The 24764-nt window shown below is 42.5% G+C and overlaps 1 protein-coding gene across 4 annotated transcripts in view; it reads right to left on the reverse strand.

Moving 5' to 3' along the window:
• The window catches only part of nmnat3 (nicotinamide nucleotide adenylyltransferase 3), a 51931-nt gene extending 33193 nt beyond the window's left edge, over positions 1 to 18738 (reverse strand). For 3 of the 4 annotated variants that reach the window (XM_060834872.1, XM_060834874.1, XM_060834875.1), the window contains exons 1-2: positions 17556 to 17818; positions 12776 to 12921 (exon numbers count right to left, since the gene is read on the reverse strand). In XM_060834872.1, coding sequence (XP_060690855.1) covers positions 12776 to 12884 — 109 coding nt within the window. In that variant the 5' untranslated portion in view covers positions 12885 to 12921; positions 17556 to 17818. Of the gene's footprint in view, positions 1 to 12775; positions 12922 to 17555; positions 17819 to 18693 lie in introns of those variants that run through there. The other variant, XM_060834873.1, reaches the window with a different exon arrangement.
• Between the last annotated feature and the right edge of the window lie 6026 nt (positions 18739 to 24764).

Consider the following 24764-nt stretch of genomic DNA (forward strand, 5'->3'; position numbering starts at 1 on the left):
CAAGAAATAAAAAGATTTAATATTATAATTTCATGCAGTTTCTCTTTTTTTAAAAAAATCCAAAGCTAGTGGAAAAAATGATCATCTGATTGTTCCAGTTCTGTCTGCCTCTCATTGTCATAGTTCTTCACCTGTCTGCTCAGCATTTTCGTTTTTGGTGAAATATGAAGGGCTAAGTCAACAAGGAACCATCTTCATCCATCACTGCATTAATTTATCCTGCAGGGTAGGGTAGGGTAGGGAGCTTCTGCCAGGTTGCACTGGAGTTTCTGGAACAATTTGACTGAAGTTAAGATAACCAACAAGAGGTTGGAGGGAGGTTACTGGGATCCAGGAAAGGGGTAGGCATCAGGGGAATGTTTTGATTTCAGTCGAGCTGGAAGATAGGGCGTTTGGCAGGGACACAGGGAAAATCAGGTGAGGGACGCCAAGGGATGGATGGATGGACGGAGTAAGGGTGGTGGAATTGTTTGAATCTTGTTTGGGCAGTGCATGATCTGGTGATCAGGAGTCCAGGGGTGTAAGGAGTCAAGTATGGTGCCTATAGTTGTTGTATACTAGAGGATAATAGTATTTACATTTGCTGTGAAAGTTTTATTTTAGTTTGTCACACTCCAGAAAACCCACATCCCAATTGCTCTCCTTATTCACACAATCAATTCTCACTCAACTAATCCTTAATTAGTGCTTATACTGTGGAATGAGCCATTTTCAGCTGGTTACCATCCTGAATCATATAAATGAATATTTGTAAGGTAATTTGAAAAAGATTACATTTGAAACCACTGTCAGAATGCATTCATTTGTGGCAGTTTGTGTGTGTTCAGTGATATGTAAATATGTTTGAAAGGAAACTCAAGAGAAAAAGCAAATTTAAAGTAGTGCAATTTGCATCTGGATTGCTGAGTGTGCCTGAGGTCGAACCAATAGCTGAGGAGCTAGATACCTTCTCTTATTTGGTCAGCTAGACCTGGACTGCTCAAGGTAATCCATTAAAACAGTCTGGGAAAGGCTTCAGGTTGGAAAACGTCACTGGAGAAATGGGGCAGGGATCCAGAATCAGATTCCAACAGTCTCAGTTATCTGTGGGAATAATAAGGTGGTCATGGTAGAGGATTTTAACTTTCCAAACATAGACTGGGACTGCCATAGTGTTAAGGTTTTAGATGCAGAGGACTTTGTTAAGTGTCTACAAGAAACTTTTCTGATTCAGTATGTGGATGTACCTACTAGAGAAGGTGCAAAACTTGACCTACTCTTGGGAAATAAGGCAGGACAAATGACTGAGGTGTCAGTTGGGGAGCACTTTGGGGCCAGCAACCGCAATTCTGATCATTTTAAAATAGTGATGGAAAAGGACAGACCGGATCTAAAAGTTGAAGTTCTAAATTGGAGGAAGGCCAATTTTGATGGTATTAGGGAAGAACTTTTGTAAGCCGATTGGGGACAGATGTTCGCAGGTAAAGGGATGGCTGGAAAATGGGAAGCCTTCAGAAATGAGATAACGAGAGTCCAGAGACAGTATATTCCTGTTAGGGTGAAAGGAAAGGCTGGTAGGTATAGGGAATGCTGGATGGCTAAAGAAATTGAAATTTGGTTAAGAAAAAGAAGGAAGCATATATCAGTTATAGACAGGATAGATCGAGTAAATCCTTAGAAGAGTATAAAGAAAGTAGGAGTTTACTTAAGAGAGAAATCAGGAGGGCAAAACGGGGACATGAGATAGCTTTGGCAAATAGAGTTAAGGAGAATCCAAAGGGTTTTTACAAATACACTAAGGACAAAAGGGTAACGAGGGAGAGAATAGGGCCCCTTAAAGATTAGCAAGGCGGCCTTTACGAGGAGCCGCAGGAGGTGGGGCAGACACTAAATGAATATTTTGCATCACTATTTACTATGGAAAAGGACATGAAACATATAGAATGTAGGGAAATGATGGTGGCATCTTGAAAAATGTCCATATTACAGAGGAGGAAGTGCTGGATGTCTTGAAATGCATAAAAGTGGATAAATCCCCAGGACCTGATCAGCTGTACTCTAGAACTCTGTGGGAAGCTAGATAAGTTATTGCTGTGCTCTTTGTTGAGATATTTGGATCATCGTTAGTCACAAGTGAGGTGTCGGAAGACTGGAGGTTGGCTAACGTGGTGCCACAGTTTAAGAAGGGTGGTAAGGACAAGCCAGGGAACTATAGACCAGTGAGCCTGATGTCAGTGGCGGGCAAGTTGTTGGAAGGAATCCTGAGGGACAGGATGTACATGTATTCAAAAAGGCAAGGACTGATTAGAGATATGGCTTTGTCCGTGGGAAATCATGTCTCACAAACTTGATTGAGTTTTTTGAAGAAGTAACAAAGAGGATTGATGAGGGCAGAGCGGTAGATATGATCTATATAGACTTCAGTAAGGCGTTCGACAAGGTTCCCCATGGGAGACTAGTGAGCAAGGTTAGATCTCACAGAATCCAGGGAGAACTAGCCATTTGGATACAGAACTGGCTCAAAGATAGAAGACAGAGGGTGGTGGTGGAGGGTTGTTTTTCAGACTGGAGGCCAGTGATCAGTGGAGTGCCACAAGGATCGGTGCTGGGTCCACTACTTTTCATTGTTTATATAAATGATTTGGATGTAAGCTTAAGAAGTATAGTTTGCAGATGACACCAAAATTGGAGGTGTAGTGGACAGCGAAGAAGTTTACCTCAGATTACAATGGGATCTTGATCAGATGGGCCTATGGGCTGAGAAGTGGCAGATGGAGTTTATTTCAGATAAATGTGAGGTGCTGCATTTTGGGAAAGCAAATCTTAACAGGACTTATACACTTAATGGTAAGGTCCTAGGGAATATTGCTGAACAAAGAGACCTTGGAGTGCAGGTTCATAGCTCCTTGAAAGTGGAATCGCTGATTGATAGGATAGTGAAGAAGGTGTTTGGTGTGCTTTTCATTATTGGTCAGAGTATTGAGTACAGGAGTTGGGAGGTCATGTTGCGGCTGTACAGGACATTGGTTAGGCCACTGTTGGAATATTGTGTGCAATTCTGGTCTCCTTCCTATCGGAAAGATGTTGTGAAACTTGAAAGGGTTCAGAAAAGATTTACAAGGATGTTGCCAGGGTTGGAGGATTTGAATTATAGGGAGAGGCTGAACAGGCCGGGGCTATTTTCCCTGGAGTGTTGGAGGCTGAAGGGTGACCTTATCAATGTTTATAAAATCATGAGCGGCATGGACAGGATAAATAAACAAAGTCTCTTCCCTGGAGTGGGGGAATCCAGAACGAGAGGGCATAGGTTTAGGGTGAGAGGGGAAAGATATAAACGAGACCTTAAGAGGCAACCTTTTCACTCAGGGTGGTAATTCATGGAATGAGATACCAGAGGAAGCGATGGAAGCTAATACAATTGCAACATTTAAAAGGCATTTGGATGGGTATATGAAGCGGAAGGGTTTGGAGGGATATGTGCCGGATGCTGGCAGGTGGGTTGGGATATCTGGTCGGCATGGACAAGTTGAACCGAAGGGTGTGTTTCTGTGCTGTACATCTCTATGACTCTACAAGTCTTCTTTAAAAGGACTGTAGAGTCTCCTTGGCTGAAAATCCAGGCCTGAATATTTCTATTTACTCAGCTTAAGATACCACTTGCATTTTTAACCACTTTTTCAATCTGCCCTACCAACATTACTGATTTAAGCCCATACACCGTTGGTGTAGGTTAGCACTGCTCCTGTTAGAACTACATACATTATTTGTGTTACCTCTCCTTGCTCTTCTTTCCAAAATGTATTGTTTCACATTTTGTCGCATTAAATGTATGCTTCATTCTACCAACCCATCTACACTGTCTTGAAGTTTATTTTGATAAAATCCATTTTCTATATAATGGTTTGCTGTGAAGATGGTAACATTAGGAGCAGAGGATATCACATTGCTGGCTCCATTTAATTCTGCTTAATAAGAAGGACAAGATGCTCTTGAAGTGTCTGAAACAATTGAAGGGTCACTGAACACAGTCCAAGAGTGAGTAGACAGAACGATGGCTGCAAGAAGCTAATGTGGAGTCATGCTTTCAGACAGATGCCCAGCTTTGTGTGAATTCAGTAGAATCCAGTCTCAGGAAGAGAGACTGAACTGGGAAATGAGTTGTTCAATCTGATTTAGAGCAGACAAAGTTCCAAGGTCCCATTTCAAAACTGAAAGGTTTAAATTATTTGGTGAGAAGACAAAGTTTTAATGGAATTTGGTGACCTACTTGGCTGGGATGGTAACAGAAATTTGCCTGTCTAGCCTGGGATTGTGATACTATCCCTAACCTCCTCACAGTTCACAATCATGTGTCACTGTCAAGTTCTGAAATTGCTCTGTATTAACATCTAAACTTAAGCTGGGACTCTAACACAACACAGGGAAACCATACTACGTACTTGGTAGGAAAAACAATTGTCTCTCACCACATTCTATTTGCCATTACTCAAATCTAACAACCACACTGCTACTACATATAATCTTTGACTTTGCTAACAAGCTTGTTATATGACACGTTTGCAGGCACCTTTTGGAATTCCATTCACACAATAACATCAAACATTATCCTCAACTGCATCTGTTCTCTCAACAAAAGTCTGTTGTAACGATTCCTCCCAGAATGCACAGATAAATCAAGCCCCAACTCAACCAATTGCACCATTTGTATAAATGTGTTAATTGTCCAATTCCACCCTTTTGTACTCTTGTCCAAAACATAGCAAACATCCACTAGGCTTCTTTGAATGACCTTCATCCACTTAGTATAAACAAAACTTATTCTTAAAACAAATGACAGCAACAAATTAACATTGTAGCTGTGTTTTAGGACTAAACTATATCCCTGGATCCCCTCACAGACACACTCTCACAACACAAAGAGAAAACTCTCTGCAGAGATGGTGTTTTCTTATAAAAACAAAGTCAAATGATCTAGAATGGCCAAAGATCCAGAAACTAAAGATGGAATGTGGCAACTTCTCATGTCCACCTTTTCTTGTCCACGAAGCCGAACCTACCACAAAATCATAGATTGATAATATGTGTCCAGTTCTAATTCAAACCAACTTGGATTTGTGTCTCTATGAATTGGTCACAGTGCACTACTTCAGGTTTTACCAAGTAATTTCAGTACTTGGAAACTCTAATCTTCCCAGGAGTTTCACTGAGAATAGGATTTCAGGAAAGAGACTCAACAGCTCAAGGGTGTCTCCTTTACTCAGATTTCTGGGTCTGTAAAAACAGAAAGGGTTGCCAGGTAACTGTTAGCAGAGAAGCCCCCAATCCTCTCAAAGCCAGGTTTTTCCAGTAGTTAGGGCAATAAACTGCATCTTTTAAATCCTTGACAGTTTTGCTTAGCTGTTTCATCAAAGTCACTGTTACAGTAAAAGAAAACAGGTAAACTACAGCACATAAAATGACTTGCTTCATTTTCAAAAAAAATCACATATTAAAATCTTAATCCAGAAGACATTCAAATACTTCAAACTTTTCCTGTCCCTCCCAGATAGTTCTCCAATGTAATTAAATACTTCTAACAAATTCAGTCAACTAGATTTATCTTTAGCAATCAGCAGCAAGGTGGCTCAGTTGTTAGCACTGCTGCCTCCCAGTGCCAGGGACCTGGGTTCGATTCCAACCTCGACCAACTGTCTGTATGGAATTTGCACATTCTCCCAGTGTCTGCGTGGGTTTTCTCCAGCTGCTCTTGTATCCTTCCACAGTCCAGCAGTAACCACCATTCCCACCTTACACTGCCATGGTGACAGAACTGTCAGCTGATTAGTCCCACCTATCTAAAGTGGAACTTCCTCTCAAGAGGGAGGGGCAAGTCTCACCTTAAAGTGCCTTAAATTAACACCACTCTCAGGAGTAAACTGCTGGTGAGTCACTATGGTGGGTTGAGGGTTTCACCACCAACATCTTAGCTGGGCTGTCACAGACTAGGCTGCACCAGAAATCCAGTCCCATGGCAGCAAATGCTGCTGCGCAGAAATCATTTAAAATGAAGAACCTCACTTTAAGGCTCCCATGAAATCAAACACCTCTTGAAGTACTGGTAGGAATTAAATAGCAACTGCTCTTTATCCACTGATTCATTTTGCTTTGTAGATTTTTTATGAATCACAATAACTATGCTTTATAGCTTATCTTTAATATGCGCTGTCAGCACATTGGTGAATGCAGTATTGATAAAAGTCAGTTGAGTATATTAAACGCTGAAGCAGTTTGCGACAAGGGTTAATCCTATATCATATCTGCTTAACCCATGAGATACATCATTGTCAATTACTAGGAAGCTCAGACTTGCCTGTTGAAATGATCATTGCTGCAAAGAGGAAGTCTGATGGTTTCTGAATAGTTGTGGCATTTCTTCAGCTCCCCATTCACTTATTACCTGCCTCAAAATCTTTTGTATTAAGTTATTCAATCTTCTTTCTCAGCTAGGAAGGGGATGCAGGGCTTCCCAATGAAGGGCTTTTGCCTGAAACATTGACCCTCCTGTTCTTCGGATGCTCCCTGACCTGCTGTGCTTTTCCAGCATCAAACACATGACTCTAGAAAGAGGATGCACGCTGGCGATTTTACAAAGCATAATATTTTTAGATTAGATATATTAGACTAGATTACCTACAGTGTGGAAACAGGCCATTCAGCCCAACAGGTCCACACCAACCCTCCGAACAGCACATCACCCAGACCCAATTCCCTACCCTATATTTACCCCTGACCACTGCATCTAACCTCTGGGCAATTTAGCACGGCCAATTCACCTGACCTACCTATCGTTGGATTGTGGGAGGAAACCAGAGTACCTGGAGGAAGCACACGCAGACACGGGGAGAAAGTGCAAACTCGACACAGTCGCCAGAGGCGTGAATCGAACCCAGGTCCCTGGTGCTGTGAGGCAACAGTGCTAACCACTGAGCCACCATACAGTGCAGCAAGAACTTGCCCCAGGTCATGAAGTCAGCAATAGTGCAACCAATATATAGGCTATGCATGGCTAGCTCCTTGGTTTAAATTATAATTTTTATATGCTTACAATTTTGAAATAAATCATTGATGCCAAGTTATCTGGAACCAATGCTTTTGTCTTCCTTCCTTCTGCCCATCTGCCACTTTCCACAGTCTGGATTTTCTTCGTAATGCTCTACACACCAGCTTGGCCTTTAACGTTGTCTCTGATCAAGGTCACGGATCATATGCATATGCAGCAGATGGCACTTCGCCTCAAATTAAAATTTTGTCTCAGTAAAATGCTTGCAAAGCACAACGAAAGAATGTGTTGTCTCCTCTGCAGGAATAACAAAGTCTGCTTCAAGTCCCCTTTCAACTCATTTGCACTAGCATGAAAAAGATAAGCTGCAATGCTTGGTAGCTTCAATCTGCTGCCTGTATGCTTATGGCGTGGCTTTAAAATAGACTGGACTTTCCAGTGGCACCAGTAAGTTAATTGGTTGGCACCCTGCACTAATTAGGGACAAAGAATTTTTAATATCTACTCCATGGTGTGCAACTGGCTTAGCTGACCACAGATCTGGCTCAACAACGTCAAGTAATAATTCCTCTCCTTCTCTGAGCACGTATGGGACTCCTGCGGTACAACAAAATATTCACAAGTCCAGTATTTCTTTCCAATATACCAACTAAAGCAAAACTGGGAGGTACCTGAATTAAAGTGGTAAATTCTGAGGGTACTTTGGAGCCGCAGGAGAGATAAACAAGTTTTGGAAAAGAGTTCCTTTCAAGTATGCACCTGTATGCTACCTCTTTTTGTCATTGTCCGTAAGTAATCATAATCTCGACATGCCAATTAAACTCATCACCATACAATCCATTGCTATTATGCTGTGTGATTGTTTAATAAACTACAATCTAGAGGAATAAAGATAAGATCAAAACTGTTGACAAATTCGGATCTGAAACTGAGCTACCACTTCCATCTGCTTCAATTATTCATTCAGGCTAGCCGTGGCAATTCACAAAATCAGCAAACTGTTTCAATCTGAACTGGACTTCACACCTTACCACAACTAAAACTGTCAATTTTCAATTTTAATCAATGGCCCAAAGTTGATGTCTTCTCTCCTCACTCACTGGCCTGACTCACTGTGCATTTCCAGCATCCTTGTCATTTTTGATTTCCAGCAAGATTTTGATTTTTGTCTTTTTCCCACATTCATGACAATGTCTCCATCAATCCCTCATCTTTTCCATCAGCCTTAAATCTTTTGGAAGTTTGAATTCCCTCACTGACCTCCTGAGAAAAATCCCCAAAAGTTTTTATCTGCACATCATCGAACACTAAGTCTTGAGCACCAATCATCACAGACTTTTATAATGTGAGATAAAGGGGTTTTTTTGTGGAGGCTCAACAGTTGGTGTTGACACCTTTGGCAATGGAAACTACAGAGAACCTGAGCAGTTCCCAGTGTTAGCTATAGTACCGTAGGCGCGTGATTTTTGTTTTATTATTCATTCGTGGGATGTGGGTATTGCTGGGCCAGCATTTATTAGCCATTGCTAGTTGCCCTTGAGAAGGACGATAGGGTGCTGCCTGAAATCCATCTAATCCTCTAAGAAAAAGTGGTGCCATTTTTAACTCCCATTTGTGATGATGAGAACTTTGGCAGGAATGTGAAGAAGGGTTGTCGTGGTTCTGTTCGCCAATTCACAGGAGGTTCCCGAGCACTGAGGATGTCACCTAGACAGGGGATGAAATGTTTGCAACAAAAACTCCCAGCTCGGCGAACAGAACCACAACAACGAGCACCCAAGCTACAAATCTTCTCACAAACTTTGGAGTAAAGAAGGGTTAGCTGGGGAGAAGCAAACTGGCAGAACGATATCTTACTCAGCTTATACACAGTATTAGACACAACACCACCTTTCGTCAGTATCATGATACCATTCACTTGTAAGCTCAGCACATCACTTCCTTAAAACCTATCGAGCCGGGCTGAATTCTAAGTGTGCAGTGTTTGCAGAAAGAAGAAAAATCAAAGTTTCCAGACTTTACAATGAATGGCAACCATGGGACTCAGAGATTTATGTTTATGCTAGTTGTGTGAATTAGAGATGCTGCATTAAAAATGTGGGAGTGCCCCAAGGGCAATATTTATTTCAGGAGAAAAATAATTTATCATAGATTGTTGCAATTCTAGTTCCCAGGAACCCCAAGGGTGTAATACGAAGAGACATCCCCATTCTTAATTTGACTCATGAAAGAAAGATAAACTTAAGAATGCCAATAACCAAAAGAATCATATCATATGCACAGAAAGGAGTTAACAACTATAATCCTAGAGATGTTGATTAGATATACGACATCCACATTAAATATTAGCTTACTACCGAGTCAACAAGTCAGAATACTTTTGCATTGTAACCATTATGACTTCAAACAACGCAGTCTCAACATAAATTTAAAGATTGCATTGATTGATCTAATGTTCAAGCTATAATTAATGTTAAATTGAAGCCTTGTCATGTTTTATTTATAGCTATAATTTGAACTGAAATCTGATTGGGCTTTATGATGTACACAGCTAAAATTTTGATTTTTCTGCATTGGGTGGAATTAGCTGTCTCTCAGCATCAATAATAACTTGTATTTTATATAGCACTTTCAAGGTAATAAAGCGTCACAATCCTAAGGGGGATCATTATCAGCCATAATTTATATCAATCCATAAAAGGAATTATTAGGATACATGGTCAAAAGGGGGTGCAGAGGAGTAGAAAGATATGTTGCCATGTGGCTAAGATCCAATCAAGCAAGATGGGTGCAGTTTTTAAAATGTTGGTAATGGGATGGAGGCATCACTGGTTGGACCAGCATTTATTGCCCGACATCTGTCGTCTGTGAGTAAGTGGAGGTGAGCTGCTTTTGTAAAATGCTGCAGTCCATGTGGTGGACACCACAGTGTTGCTAAGATGGGAGCTCCAGGACTTTGACCCAGTGACTGTCAATAATTAGTGATATAGCTCCCAAGACAGTTGTAGCTAGAAGCAGTTCAAGTGTAATACAAGCACTAGCAAGGACAGACTGGGTAGTTTTCTTTTTCCCCCATTTGTTCATAGGATAAAGTTGTCATTGACTGGACCAGCATTTATTGCCAGCAGTTAGGGGTCAACCATATTTCTGTAGATCTGGAGTCAAATGTCGGCCATACCAGGAAAGAACAGCAGATTCATTTCCTAAATAATACTTGTGAACCAGATTACCTTTTACATCAATCGACAAAGGTTACATAGTTGCCATTATCGTAGCTTTTTTCCCTGTCAGGTTTTTATTGAATTTAAATTTCACTAGTTGCCACAATGCAATTTGAACTTATTTCTCCAGGACACTGGCCTGGGGCTCTAGATTATTAATCTAGTAACATTACTACGAGTTCAGCACCACCCCACAGTTAGGCTGTTTCTGAGCTGTAAACACTTGGTAGCTGGCCTTCTTTTATTGAGTTTAACCCTTATATTAGGATTGATCTTTCAAGGGATTAATTAATAGTTGAATACATGAATGCCAACAGCTACCTCATACTGGCATTTCAAACTGTGGCTTGCCAACACATGAATGATAATTTAGTTAGCATATTGAATTTGAGAAATACCAATAAATATGTTTAGAATTGACTAGACAGGATCATCAACAGGAATAGTGGGGATGTTACAAACCAACTTAGCAGAAAAATAAAAGAGAACAGTACAGTATATCTATACATTGTAACAGAAATGCTAGTTCTGTTTTCATTCTAATTCAGACTGTTGCCTGCATGTAAAATTTCAAAAATGCATACTGTATCTTTAAATTAACAACACTTTTATAGATTTCACCTCTATTGGAATCTGAGTTTATAGAAAGCAAGCAAAAACAGTGAAAGAGTCAATTTCATTCCCAGCTTTATTTTTATTAAAACGATTTGTGATTAGGAACCCTGGGGATAAAATTCAAATTCACAGAGGGCACAAAACAGGAGCAGTACATCTGCTGCCATCTGTACTCTCTGCTCCATTTCCTTTTCCAATCACTTCACTGGTTTGTATCATTACTAATGTTGAGTTCTAGCCCCTCTGATTCAGAAAGCATGATTTTTCATTTCATTTTCACCATGTGCATTTTTAAAGATCTCACAGACGTTCATGATAATTAACCCGCAAATATGGCATACTTGTACCCTGTACGTAATTACAGCTCACTGTTAAGGATACAGGTTTAACTGTGACAACCAAGTGGTGCAAATGTGCCACCTGTCAGCACTTCTGTGGCACATGGCCAACAGCATGGATTTAATACAATGGCAATGACAATTTGCAATTCATAAAAGAGGAGGCATGATCACTCTACCATCTGAGCTGCATTGGTTTTATTAATATTTTACATATTTCTGGGACAAACCTCTTACAATTTTCTATTCTGTCCAAAAGAATCTGATCATTTAAACTTCTTTAAATGGTCAGTAAAAAAAAAGCACAATATTCATTCTCATGACAGCTAGTGGTATCTTTGTGTGAAAACTACTCTTGAAAGGCACCACAAGCTCAGTTACATACCTAGGACAGGGACTGATGAGATAAAATCCATTATTGATGCTAATACATATCAGTAATAGTGAGATCACGACTATCTCTACTGAGTAGCTTGGTCGATACTTCTGATGCTATTACGAATTAACTATTTACTGAGACTAGAGTCACAGACAGCTATGGCAACCTACCTTCTCTAAAAGATATGAGGGAATAATGGGTAATTATATAAATCTGGCAACATACCTGGTCTTATTTTACATGATGCTAACCCATAAAAACAGATTTGTCTAAGTCTGTTTCACAAATGAATAATCACTAGTTACTAATAACCACTCATTACCATCTTCTATATAAGTATAGGACACTGTCAAGTGGCATGACTAGAGAGGACCTATCTTGGGATGTCAGCAACACTGGCAAAACTCAGCATTTCGTGCCCAATTCCAGGAGTCCCAAATAAGTTATTGGTGAGGTACATTGTTGAACAGCAATAATGCAATGGTGCAGATGCATCCACAGTACTGTTAAGGAGTGGTTTCCAGGTTTCTGAGCCACTGACAGCGAAGGACATAGTTCCATCTCAAGTTGGTGTATAGTTGGAAGAGGAATTTGTAGGTGATGGCATTCCCTGCAAGATTCTGGAACTGGTTCAAGACAAAATTGATGGTGTGAACGTGAACCTAATGTAAAAATCCTAACTTCAGTGAGTTTAGCCAGGCTCAAATAAACCACTGACTGCAGAATCACAAAATTTCCCCTAATTCTGAACTAGTTAACAACGTCCCTCAGAAGAAATACTGGAACAGGCATGCTGATTCAAGGTAGAAACAGTGACACATTTAAACAGGATTGTGAAGAGACCTTCAATCTGCATCCAAAGTGTGCTAACCCTGAATTGAGAAAGACTAATACCTGATGCGCAGGAAAACAGTAGAATAATGGTAAGCTCGTCAGTGTTGATACCCATCATTCTGACAAATGGAAAGACATAGCAGGAATCAGAAGGAATGTTACTGGTCACCTTTCATCTACTCAACAGCTGTCCAAGTAAATTTGCTTTTCATTCTGTTTTCACACACTCATATTCATTACAAAATAGGTCATTATTGTCAACTGAATCTCCTTCGAATGAAAAAAGGTAATTTCAATATTTCATTTTATCTTGTGGTCATTTTAAGTTGAAATGTAACACAGCCCCATTTAAAGTTGCAAGAAAACTGACCTGTTTGATGAAGATGATCTCTAGCAAGTTCAAACATTCGCATGTGCATATTTGTGATAGGGTTGAAGGAGCCGCAGGCAATCAATGCAACTGGAATACGGTTAATCATTTTAGCACAGTGCTGGTGTCTGACGCCAAAATTAAAGCTTTAAGGAAGGAAGAAATATAATTGAGCTGGTCAGAAACATGAACAAATATTTCTGAGGTACACATAGAATCGTACTTGGACATGGAATGATATACAAAATAAGAAGTGGGAATTTAATAGACTCAGGCCAAGGAAGTAAACACCATATCTATTGAGAAAATGTAACAAAGAAAATTACATTAGTACACAGTACAGTGGAGTGACCCAAACAGTGGAGATAGTTGTTATGGCTGTGAGGGTAAGGAGTGTTTTTGAGTTCTAAAGGAATCAAAGCCTGTATTTACAACGCCAGAACTCAAGCAGTTCACTGTCTAACGTATTAGTGTAAATTTTGTGATTTATTTCAACCCAGTAATCCAACAGTTTGTCATGCATGTGTGACAGTGCTGCTTTCTACTTCACTTTGCACAGTGTGCCATGCATCTGAATTCTCTCTGAACATCAAAGCACTTCCTCCCACCCTCATCTGAGAACATGACACTCAACAGCTTCATTTTGAGATGCATGTAAGTGAACCATGCTCAAAATCAAACTTAAAATCTCTGCCTCTCATTGCTCAAACAACAGAATTAACAGCGCTCCCCATGAATAAAGGAAAAATGAATCCAAAACTCTCAAGAAGAGTAGCATTTTCTCAAGTTTCAATAAATGTAGACCTTGAAATTATGCTGTTGAAAAGCATTCAAAACATTTAATGGTTTCATCAAAAAGCTCCCTCTGTTATCTGAACAAATGTCAAATCAGTTTAAAATAAATGGGCTTGTTAAAATAGTGCAACAATGAATTTCAAACCAGTATGTGTTATCATCCTACAGGATTCTGTGAAAGCCCTATTTTTCTTCTAACCATTATTTATGTCTGATACTATAATAATACCAAATTGAAGCCAGAAATTACTGAACTAGACAGCTCATTTGCTGCAGTGTAGAACTGCATTCTAAGTGAAGGAGTCAAGACAACATCCCAGCTAAAATGCTGAAAATCTGCACTCCAGAATTAACTGTGACTCTACTGAGCTGTGCTCGTAAAGCTACACAAAGCATCTACCCGATAATGGGCAAAATTACTTAGATGTGGCTGTCCACAAGACTGTTACTACTCCAGCAGTCTATTCTCAAAGATCAGCAGAGTGAAGGAAGGTATCATTGACAATACCATCAAACAGTAATTGCTCATCGATAATGGACTCATGTGATGCTCAGTTCAGGTTCTCGTGGGACACATAGTTCTAATATGATTACAGCTTCCGTGCAAACATGGGGAAAAATGTAGCCATACTCCATAAGTGCGGAAGAAGTGATTGTGTTTGACATGATAGGAGCATTAGATTAGGTGTGACATTAAGGTGTGTTAACAAGACAGAAGTCAATGGGAATCGGGGGAAACTCTCCAATGGAATCATTGCTAGCACATTGGAAAATATTGTGGGTGTCAGAGGTCAATCATATCAGTCATGGGGCAGAAAGTGGCCATGGGAAAGGGAGGGTGGGGTGTTGGTGTGGCAGTGTGCTCTTTACGCTGTTTTTGCTTGGCTTCCGCTTTTTATACCAATCCCAAGCTGCTTGGTACATTCCCAGATGTTTCTCCTTCATTTTGGACGGTCTGGGGCCAGTGATCCCCAGGTGTCTGTGAGAATGCTGCACTTTGCCAGTGAGGCCTTGAAGGTATCCCTGAAGCACATCCTCTGTCCACCTGGGGCTCACCTGCCATTTCAAAGCTGGGAGTAGAGCACCAGCTTAGGGAGTCTTATGTTGGCCACATGGATGACGTTCCCAGCCCAACGCAACTGATGAAGGGGGGGTCAGTGCCATGATGCTGGCGATGTTGGCCTGGTTGAGGGCGCTGATGTCAGTGATTGGTTTTCCCCAGAAAATTCACAGGATTGTGCGCAGACAGTTTTGGTCGAACTGCTCCAGCACCTTGAGGTGTCTGCTGTAGACAGTCCATGTCTCAGAGCCATACAGGAGGGTGAGAACCATCACAGCTCTGTAAACCATGATGCTGGTGTCAGATCTGATGATGTTGGCCTTGAATACCTTTTTCCTCAGGCTATTCATCAATAGCTGTCGGAAGATATTGGAAGTAGTCAATGTTCTCTAAGGCCTCCCTGTGGACTTTGATGATCCGGGGTTCGCTCCACAATGCTGGGCTAGGTTGGTTGAGGATTTTCATCTTGTGGAGCAAGACTCACGCTTTCATATGCCTCTGTAAAGGTGCTGGTGATGGTCTGGAGTTCATCTTCTCAGTTTGCAAGCATCATCGGAGTACTGAAGCTTGATGACACTGGTTGGGGTGACTCTGTTTTGGCTTGAAAGCAGCAGAGGTTGAATAATTTCCCAAAGGTTTTGTAAATTAGGTCCACTCCAGCAGGGAGCTCGTCAGCAATGAGGTGAAGCATTGCAGCCAGGTAAATCAAGAGCAGTGCTTGGGCAATGACACTGCCCTACTTGACACCAGTCTGAATGTGGCATGGGTCAGTGGTGTCACTATCATCTGTCATTACCACAACTTCCAAGTCATTGTGGACCAGGCAAATGATGGTGGCATACTTCATGGTGCAACCAAAGCAGTAAAGGATGCTTTATAACGCTTCCCGATTGATGGCGTCAAAGGCCTTTATAAGGTCGAAGGCAGCTACGTACAGGGAGAGGTTCTTTTCTCTGCATTTCTCATGCAGCTGTCACGCAGTGAAAATCATGTCTGTTTGGCCCCTCTGCGATTCCAGGATGAGTTCCTCAGCCGCAGAGAGGAGACGGTTGAGGAGGACCTGGGTGATAACTTTTCCCAACTGTTGATAGCAGGGAGACTCCCCTGTAGTTACCACAGTTGGACTTGTTCCCTTTTTGAAACTGTTCACACTGTGACATCTTGGAGCTCTTCTGGGCAGCTCCTCTCCTTCCAGATAAGGCAGGCAATGGCGTGTAGCTGCACTGGGAGCTCTGTGCCTCAGCACTTCAATCCTCAGCGGGGTTACCATCTGCTCCAGTAGGCTTGTTGTTCATGAGCTGGCGGATGGTCATCTCTCATTTGTGTGGGGCTGGGCATTGCTGAGCTTGTGCCACATAGCATGCTGTGAGATTCAGTCAAGAATCCTCAGATTGATGACAGAAACCAGACTGAGGAAGTCTCAGAAGTGCTCCCCCCAGGGTTGTTTGTTGGCTTCTTTGCCTTTGACAAGAGTAACTCTGTCCTTGACCAGCAGTGGAGTGGGGCTTTGTGTCTTGGGTGTGTAAATGGACTTGACAGCACGGAAGAAACTCTGCACATCATGGCTGTCAGCCATTCTTTGGGCCTCCAGTACTTTCTCCACCCACCATGTCACGGGTCCATTGTTTGACCTCAGCCTTCAGTCGCCTGGGGGCCTGTCTTTTCTCTTCCGAGTGCGGCTTCTGTTTGACACTTAATAATGCCATACGCTTCCAGCTAATCAGCTCTTGGACCTCCTGATCATTCTTGTCAAACCAGTTTTGGTGCTTTGTGGTTAAGTGACCAGCCAGGGTTTTGTAGGCATTGATGATGGTGATGGCCTTGACGGCAGAGCAGAGGCTGTTGGAATCCTGTGACTCAACGTCGCTAGGTTGGTGGAGAGAAGTTGGTTGTACGGGGCTCTCTTTTCTGGGTCTTTAAGTGCCTCAATGTTGAATTTTTATAGCACTGCTTCTATTGTCTCCACTGCGACAGAGCTAAATATTTATGTTGATCCTGGCTCAGATCGGACAATGTTCCGTCTAGCAGTTGTCAGCTCCTGTCACAGCATGGGTGATTTTAATGTCTTTCTGATCTCTCGCTCTGGCAACTGACATGGTCAAAGAGGTGCCTGTGTTTGGAGCGTTGCTGCTGCCATTTTGTGTTCTATTTGTCCCTTTGGCGGAACAGTGTGTTGGTGATGAGGAGGTTGTATTTGCTGCATTTGGCCAGGAGTAGAATGCCGTTGGGAGTTTTGCTTCCCTCCTCCCTCTTTCCCGATTAGATCATCCCAAAGGTCTGCACTTTTGCCAACTCTAGCATTGAGGTCACTGAGGACTATTAGTTTGTCCGCTGAAGGGACCCAAGACACGGAGATTGGTCAAGGCCGCAGTTGTGTACCTACTGTGCAATGGACTGCAGGGGTTCAAAAGGAGACTCGCCATCATCCTCTCAAGGGCAATTTGGGATGGGCAATAAATGCATTTGCCAGCAATGTGCACATGCTATGAACAAAGAAGGAAAGTTGCAAGTCTATTCCTAGTAAAAGGAATAGACTTCATGGGTGGCACAGTGGTTAGCACTACCGCATACAGCACCAGAGACCCGGGTTCAATTTCCGTCTCAGGCAACTGTCTGTGTGGAGTTTGCACATTCTCCCCATGCCTGTGTGGGTTTCCTCCAGGTGCTCTGGTTTCCTCCACAGTCCAAAAATGTGCAGGTTAGATGAATTGGCCATGCTAAATTGCCTGTAGAGTTAGGTGAAGGAGTAAATGTAGCGGAATGGGCCTGGGTGGGTTGCTGTTCGGAGGGCTGGTGTGAACTTGTTGCACCAAAGGGCCTGTTTCCAACTGTAAGTAATCTAAATCTACAGTAATCTAAAAAAAGTACATACAAATCTCTCCTGACTGGGTGCCTTCAGTAATAAAGAGTGATTATGGAACTGACCAGGTTATTCTTCAGCGGGATCCTGTTGGGTGCCTTCAGTAATAAAGAGTGATTATGGAACTGACCAGGTTATTCTTCAGCGGGATTCTTGTTGGCAGCACTTATTAATGAAAGGAAAAAATTGAGGGTTTCTGTCTTATTCCAAAGATTGGTTGCATAACCTGCAGCGGGGTTTAATGAACGCAATATTGCACCAAGGTTCTATTGGCACCATTTAGGGTGGACATTAAAAATCCCAGCAGACTATTTGTACAAGAGTGTGTGTCATCATCGACATCATTCCTTCTGTCAAATATAAATGAAATAGTCAATTTCATTTCTGCAAAACTGGCTGCTTGTGTTTATGCTTAACAGGTACTGCAAATATATTTAGTTGAAAGTAAAAATAAAGTGTTTGAGCTACCAGATAAGCTGGTATATAGACATGTATATTTGTCTTTTGCTTTTTAAATCTAATTTCTAGTCATGTATATAGTTTGTGCATGTAATCCCTCTCCCACTACTTAAGTACATGATATGGGTTTTCTTTAAAATAATATATTTTTACCCCTTTCCAATTTTGTTTCTCTCCTATTTTGAAGGGATAACATATGTAAACTAAAAGCAATCAAAAAGGTTAATGAACATTTACCCTGATCTCAAGAAGGCTGTTATAAAATCAGGAAGGAAGTCATGTTTGCCTTTTTGTAAGTGTCCCTCAACAGCACTGCTGTTTGCCTCCTTAATCCTGAGGCTTCCCCTCTCTTACTGTGAACTGCTTTAGCTGAAAGGTAGCTCATTCTTCCGGGCCTAGACTGCTCCAATTTCGACAACAGGACTTTTTGCTCCAACTTTTACATTTCGGCAACGCCGTCTCAATCTGGCTTCCGGCTGATTCCCACCCAAAACAAATGCAACAACATGTCTAGATTTGCTTCCTTTTTCCCGCTGTGGTATTCGGTCTGCAGAGGGTGCCTCCAGTTGTATACAGTGAAGGTTCACGTCTTTGTACAGCTCCCTTACCCATCAGAGGGGAAGCTCCCGTGCATGGGACACTCAGAAACCATTCGGTTGTGAATCCTAGTTGTGAGACATTAAGGGGCAGCTAGAAAGAGAGAGGGGAGGAGGGGGGAGACAAACAGGAATCAGATAAACTCACCTTAATCTCAAATCTATTCCTTTCCCTCGCCCTCTGCTGGCTGATTCTCCAGGGTTGTTCAGAACGGAATAAGAGGAGGGACTAAACACATAGTCAAAAATTCACAACAGCAGCTACCGACATAACAAGACCAACTCAGTTTAATCTCAAACCAGCCCAGCTACGTGTTCAGTTACAGAACCGCGGATGCTGGAAATCGGGAACACACACATAGTGGGGGAGAACCTCAGCAAGTCTGGCAGTATTTATAAAGACAGAGAGAGGGAAAGAAATGTTAACTCACTCTAAATTACACGGGGTTGGTGGGTGGAGGGTCTTCAGTTGAACAAGAGGTATTACTGGTGAGTGGGAAGAAATGGGAAAAGTGTTAATTAATGCAGGGTTGGGGTATGTGAGGAGTGGATGAGTTGTGAGTGAGGGGTTTGTGGGTGAAGGGGTGGGTGGGTGAGAGGGTGTGTGCGATTGAGGAGTGGGTGGGTTGTGAGTGAGGAGTAGGTGGGTGAAGGGGTGTACGAGTGAGTGAGGAGTGGGTGGGTGAGAGGGTGTGCGCGATTGAGGAGTGGGTGGGTTGTGAGTGACGGGTTGGGTGAAGGGGTGTGAGTGAGGAGTAGGTGGGTGAGGGGGTTTGAGTGAGGAATAGGTGGGTGAGGGGGTGTACGATTGAGGAGTGGGTGAGTTGTGAGTGAGGAGTAGGTGTGTGAAAGGGTATATGATTGAGTGAGGAGTGGGTGGGTGAGGGGGGTGTATGAGTGAGTGTGGGGTGTATGTGAATGAGGAGTGGGTGGGTTGTGAGTGACAGGTTGGTGAGTGAAGGTGTGTGAGTGAGGAGTGAGTAGGTGAGGGTGTGTGTGTGAATGAGGAGTGGTTGGGTTGTGAAATGACGGGTTGGTGGGTGAAGGGGTGAGTGAGTGAGTGAGGAATGGGTGGGTGAGGGGGTGTGTGTGAATAAGGAGTGGGTGGGTTGTGAGTGAGGGGTTGGAGTGAAGGGGTGTGTGAGTAAGGAGCAGATGGTTGAGGGGAGGTGTGATTGAGGAGTGGGTGGGTGTGTGAGTGAGGTATGGTTGGGTGTAAGAGAGAAGTGGTTGGGGTTTTGAGTGAGTGTGAGGGGGATGTGAGTGAGGGGTGGGGTGGGGAGGAGAGGGTGGGTGATTGAGGAGTGGGTGGGTGTGTGAGTGAAGTGCTGAGGATGGGCTGGACAGCGGAGTGAATGGGATTGAGGGGGTGAGTGACAGGTGAGGGGATGGGGTTAGTGAGGGGGAGGGGACGAGGGAGAGGACTGGGGCTGAGTAAGGGGGTAGGGGACAGGGGTGAGGTGGAGGGGGTGCATCTCTCCTTACTTGTTCTGTTAACAATCCCTCAATTTGTATTACTTTGATGACTGAGCTACATCACACCTCACACCTGCCCACACAGCAAGCATAGTATACGGGCATCAACCGAACAGCCAAGTCTCAAAATCTAAGGGGAGCCATGCTCATTTAGACTAAGGGGACCCAACACAGTTAGTCAACTCTGAAGCAACATTTATTATAATAGCTGCTAGTACAGCAGTGAAGTGCAGAGCTGTATTGTAGGTGATGTGCCACGTCAGTGTGGTGAGGCTGGTATGTGGCCAATGCCACCACCTGGGATGAGTGTGGAGTGGTGCACAGGGTCAGTGCCCATGGAGCAAACCTAAGCCGTATACGTGCAAGTAGTTGCAAATTGACCATTCTCTGCTCACGAGCAAAAATCTCATTTCCTCATTCAAAATCTGGTTGGGTACCAGACCTTTTTTATTTCTCAATGTCAAGTATCTAATTTCTGCCAATCTCTCCCTACTTTTCCAGCTGGCTTACTAATGTCCATGACAGTGGCTGGGAAAAATTTGCTCCTTGTGACCACCTATTTATGAGCACCCTTAATGTCATGATTGAACACCGCTCATTTTCAAAGCACAGGAACAATTCCCTGCCACATTTACATTTCCCGTTGTTAATGTTTAACTGTTGTGGATTTGCTTTTTATGCTTATTCTTGTCTTTCTACCTAGGGCATTGACTTGATCAATAAACAACAAAAACTTGGCTGCACCTAACCCTTTCGGTGACCCCTTCCTACCTTTCTGTAATATATATTGCTTTAGCTCGAAGTGGGCAGTTCAACATCCCATGGCCCTGTATGACTTTATATTATCCAGGCCAAGAATCCTGTATAAGCCCAGTCTCTCTGTGACCTATCAACAGTGTTCAAGCTGTTTCCTCTGGTATTCCAGCTGTCTTTTCTTTCACGATCATAATGCCTTCTTTGGTTTTGAACAGAAACTGAACTTCATTGGATCTCATGAATATATTTTCAAAATTTCTTCTGAATCTTGATTTTTTTTTTAAATTCCAAAAGAAATCTATCCAATAGCCCCAGTATCCTGTTGCTCCTCAACAAACAGAATGATCTGTCCCTGTGTATTTTTTAAATATAGAATCCCTACAGTGTGGAAGCAGACCCTTTGACCCAACAAGTCCACACCAACCCTCTGAAGAGTAGTCCATCCCCCTACTATTCTGTATTTACCCCTGACTAATGCAACCAACCTACACATCCCTGAACCATGGGCAATTTAGCATGGCCAATTCACCTAACCTGCACATCTTTGGATTGTGGGAGGAAACCCACACAGACACAGGAAGAATGTGCAAATTCCACACAGACAGTTGCCTGAGGCTTGAATTAAACCTGGGTCCCTAGCACTGTGAGGTAGCACAGTGCTAATCTCTGAGCCACCGTGCTGCTCCATATATGTTATCCTCCAGCCACGCTTGACATTCGTTCTCAAGGTTTAATGTTTGTTTGCCATTTTACGGGCCCACAATTGGTCATTGCTAAGTTTAAACTGTCCAATAACATTTAAAAATTAAAGTCTTTTTTGCCTTTATAAACCCTGTATGGGCTCTCTAACCCAATAACTCTGTTTTACGAACCTACCGCAACAACAAATTCTGTTTATGTTCAGGCAAAACCTTTCTAAGAATTGGAAATACAGTGGAGAAGGAGGATATTAATTGGGACCAAGACCTCACACACTTTTTTTACCTGTGAGTTGGTGAAGCAGCAGAACGGGAAAATATAAATCAAGATTAGGCTCAAGGCTTTCATTTATCTGCAAAGCACCTCTCTCTCTTTCTGTCTCCCCTTCCCTCGTACATGCAGGCAGGAGGTGGGAATCAGTGTGCACCTAGATTGGAGAGACTCAGTCATGCCACAGTAAAGTCATAAGCTGGTATTTGTTTGTAATTCAGCTGGAATCATTGAATGAACAATTTTACTTTCTACTCTCCAGTTTAAAGTAGGTTGTCTGAAAGTAAGCTGAAGAAATGGCAGGACAGCTGAGCTGTGCGGAATGCCTATCCTCTGCCATATTAGGAGCTATGGTCATTTCACATGCCGAGATAATTGTGTGGGAAATTTCTCCAGCTTCAAACGCTTGTGCTCTGGAAGCAAAGTTCCCTCTAGACTGCTCGGCTATGTGTGCATGCAGCTGCCCCGCCGTTTGGCACGTAGCAATCGGTGACAATACACTGATCGTGGCATTGACTTCCATATCCAGAACACAAGACTCAGAGGGCCGGCAATAAAATTAGAGTGAATCCTGTCCTGGAGGTAAGAGTCATTGTGGTTCATCCTTGAGGCTGAAATCTACATGAATGGCATGTTTGACAAGTTGCTATAACTGTAGCTTAAGAGCAGGTAGGCAGGGAGGGAGTAGGTGATGGCTAGGCCATCAGAGAAGACAAAGCAGGATATGTAAGAATCCAGTGAGTCTATCTCACTCACTAATCTATTTTGGATTTTGAATACTGATGAGAGTAATGGTTCACTGGAGGGGAGTGTAGAAGGAGCCAAACTTGTGGCACCACTAGTTGCTCAGCTGTACAGGACATGAAACAGCAATTCTGATAATGATTTCATTAGCAAGGGAAACAGAGGTGCATTTCTACAACTGTAGATGTGACTTCAGGATTGTATACCCCCTCCCTCCCTGGTGCCAAGCTTAAGGATATTGTAGAGTGATTACAGGATGTTCTTTTAGGGAGAGAGTGAAGATTCAGAAGTGATAGTCAACATTGGTAGCAATGATATAGGTAGAACGAGAGACTTGGTCCCGAAGGTAGAATTTAAGGAGCTAGGCATGAGATTGAAAAGCAGAACCTTAAAGTCAGTAGCCTCAGGATTGTTTCCTGTACTGAAATAGGAAATCAAATGTGCAAACATGTGGCTGGAAAATTGCTATCAGAGGGAATGCTTGAGATTTCTTGGACATTGGGAGCAGTTCTGGAGCAGGCAAAACACCTTAACAGGATCAGAACAAATATCCTCACAGGAAGATTTGCCAATGCTGTTGCGGAATGCTGAAACAAACTTATCAGAAGAATGGGAATAAGAGAGAGAAATCAGGTAGAATAAAAATTGAGTTGGTTATGGGATATAGAATAGCTGTAACTAAACCTGGAATGCAGCAGAAACAAATCTCAGAATCAAACAGGGTCAAATTACAGATTAGTGTTAAAAAGACAGAGATAATTGCTCTCTGTCTGAATGCGTGCAGTTTTGTAACATGATAAGTGAACTAATGGTGTAAGTAGAAATAAAAGGGTATGATAAAAGGTCATATCTATTGACATCACTCATATATGCACTGCAGGAATTTGTGCATATCTATTTATAGGAATTAGTACCTGTCATTTAAGCAGGCTCACCTTTAAATCTGGTATGGCTGCAAAGAGAGGAAAGGGGTCTGTTAAGGAAGGGGTGGAGGGAGTCGTGAAAGGTAGTAGGGCACTGTGAAAGTGGGGAGGGGGATGGTGGCCCCATTTCCTTTTAGCACACCCCATGACCTTCCTCCCCTCCTGGACCTCCTCCTCCCACTGCTGAGCCCCCCCAAGTCCTCTTTCTGTCTCCCTCCTCCCCTCTCTCCTCCTTCCATTCTTGCTACCCACTCCATATTCACAACCCCCCGCCCCGCTTTCACTGCCCTGTGCTGAACTCTGTTTCAATAGTTTGTTTCTTTTCTGAGCATGTGCAGTTCCTTTGCGTATTGGGCCATTGGAATTCTGTGTGACGATGTAGCATTTTTAAAATTGTACACATGCCTGTTTCCAATGGGGATGTGTATGCATGGCTATGACCAACATTGGGTGTCAGCAGACAATGACATGATTTACACGCCATGGGTGCAGGAACAAAGACTGGAACTGAAAAATAAAGGAACAGTGAGGAGGGATAGATAAAAAGGAAAAGTAAGTTGAACAGTGTTGGTAATAATGGACAGGATCAGCTTATTTTTGAGAGGGGATCTTTAATCAGACGAGCATGGTGTATAGGTGGAGCAAAGAAACAGCAAGTGGCAACAGAGGGATAAGAGATTTATAACTCTCTAAACAGAAATTGTGATGTAGGGTGTGGTTTAAATCAAGAAATTAGAGGTGCACGTAGCATGGGTGACTTGAATGGACAGACTGGATAAATCCAATGCTGTGGAGTAAGAATTCCTAGAATGTGTTAGAGATAGTTTGCTGGTGCAATTCATTGAGGTAAAAACCAAAACTATTTGGCTCTAGTATTACCCAACAAGAAAAGCCTAGCTAATAATCTCTGTGTAAAATAACCTTTCAGGAATGATAGTATGATGAAACTTCTCATTAAGCTTGAAAAATATCTAGTTCAATCTGAAAATAAAGTCCTAAATCTAAACAGTTTGAAGGTATGAGGAGAGAGTTGGATGTGGTGGATTGACAAAATACATTGAAAGGTTTGACAATAGGTCGGCAATACAGGATCCGAGGACCAGGGGAATCGACATTTTGGGCATAAGCCTTTCATCAGGAATGATGGATGAAGGGCTTCATTCCTGATGGAGGGTTTACACCTGAAACATCGATTCTCCTGCTCTCGGATGCTGCCTGACTGCTGTGTTTTTCCAGCACCACACTCTCAACTCTGATCTCCAGGTCTGCAGTTCTCACTTTCTCCTAATAGATAGGCAATGCTAGTATTTAAATAATTAATGACCAGTTTTCAAAAGCAAAACATTTCTTT

The sequence above is a fragment of the Hemiscyllium ocellatum genome, chromosome 13, assembly GCF_020745735.1.
Source record: "Hemiscyllium ocellatum isolate sHemOce1 chromosome 13, sHemOce1.pat.X.cur, whole genome shotgun sequence".
Taxonomy (NCBI): Eukaryota; Metazoa; Chordata; class Chondrichthyes; order Orectolobiformes; family Hemiscylliidae; genus Hemiscyllium; species Hemiscyllium ocellatum.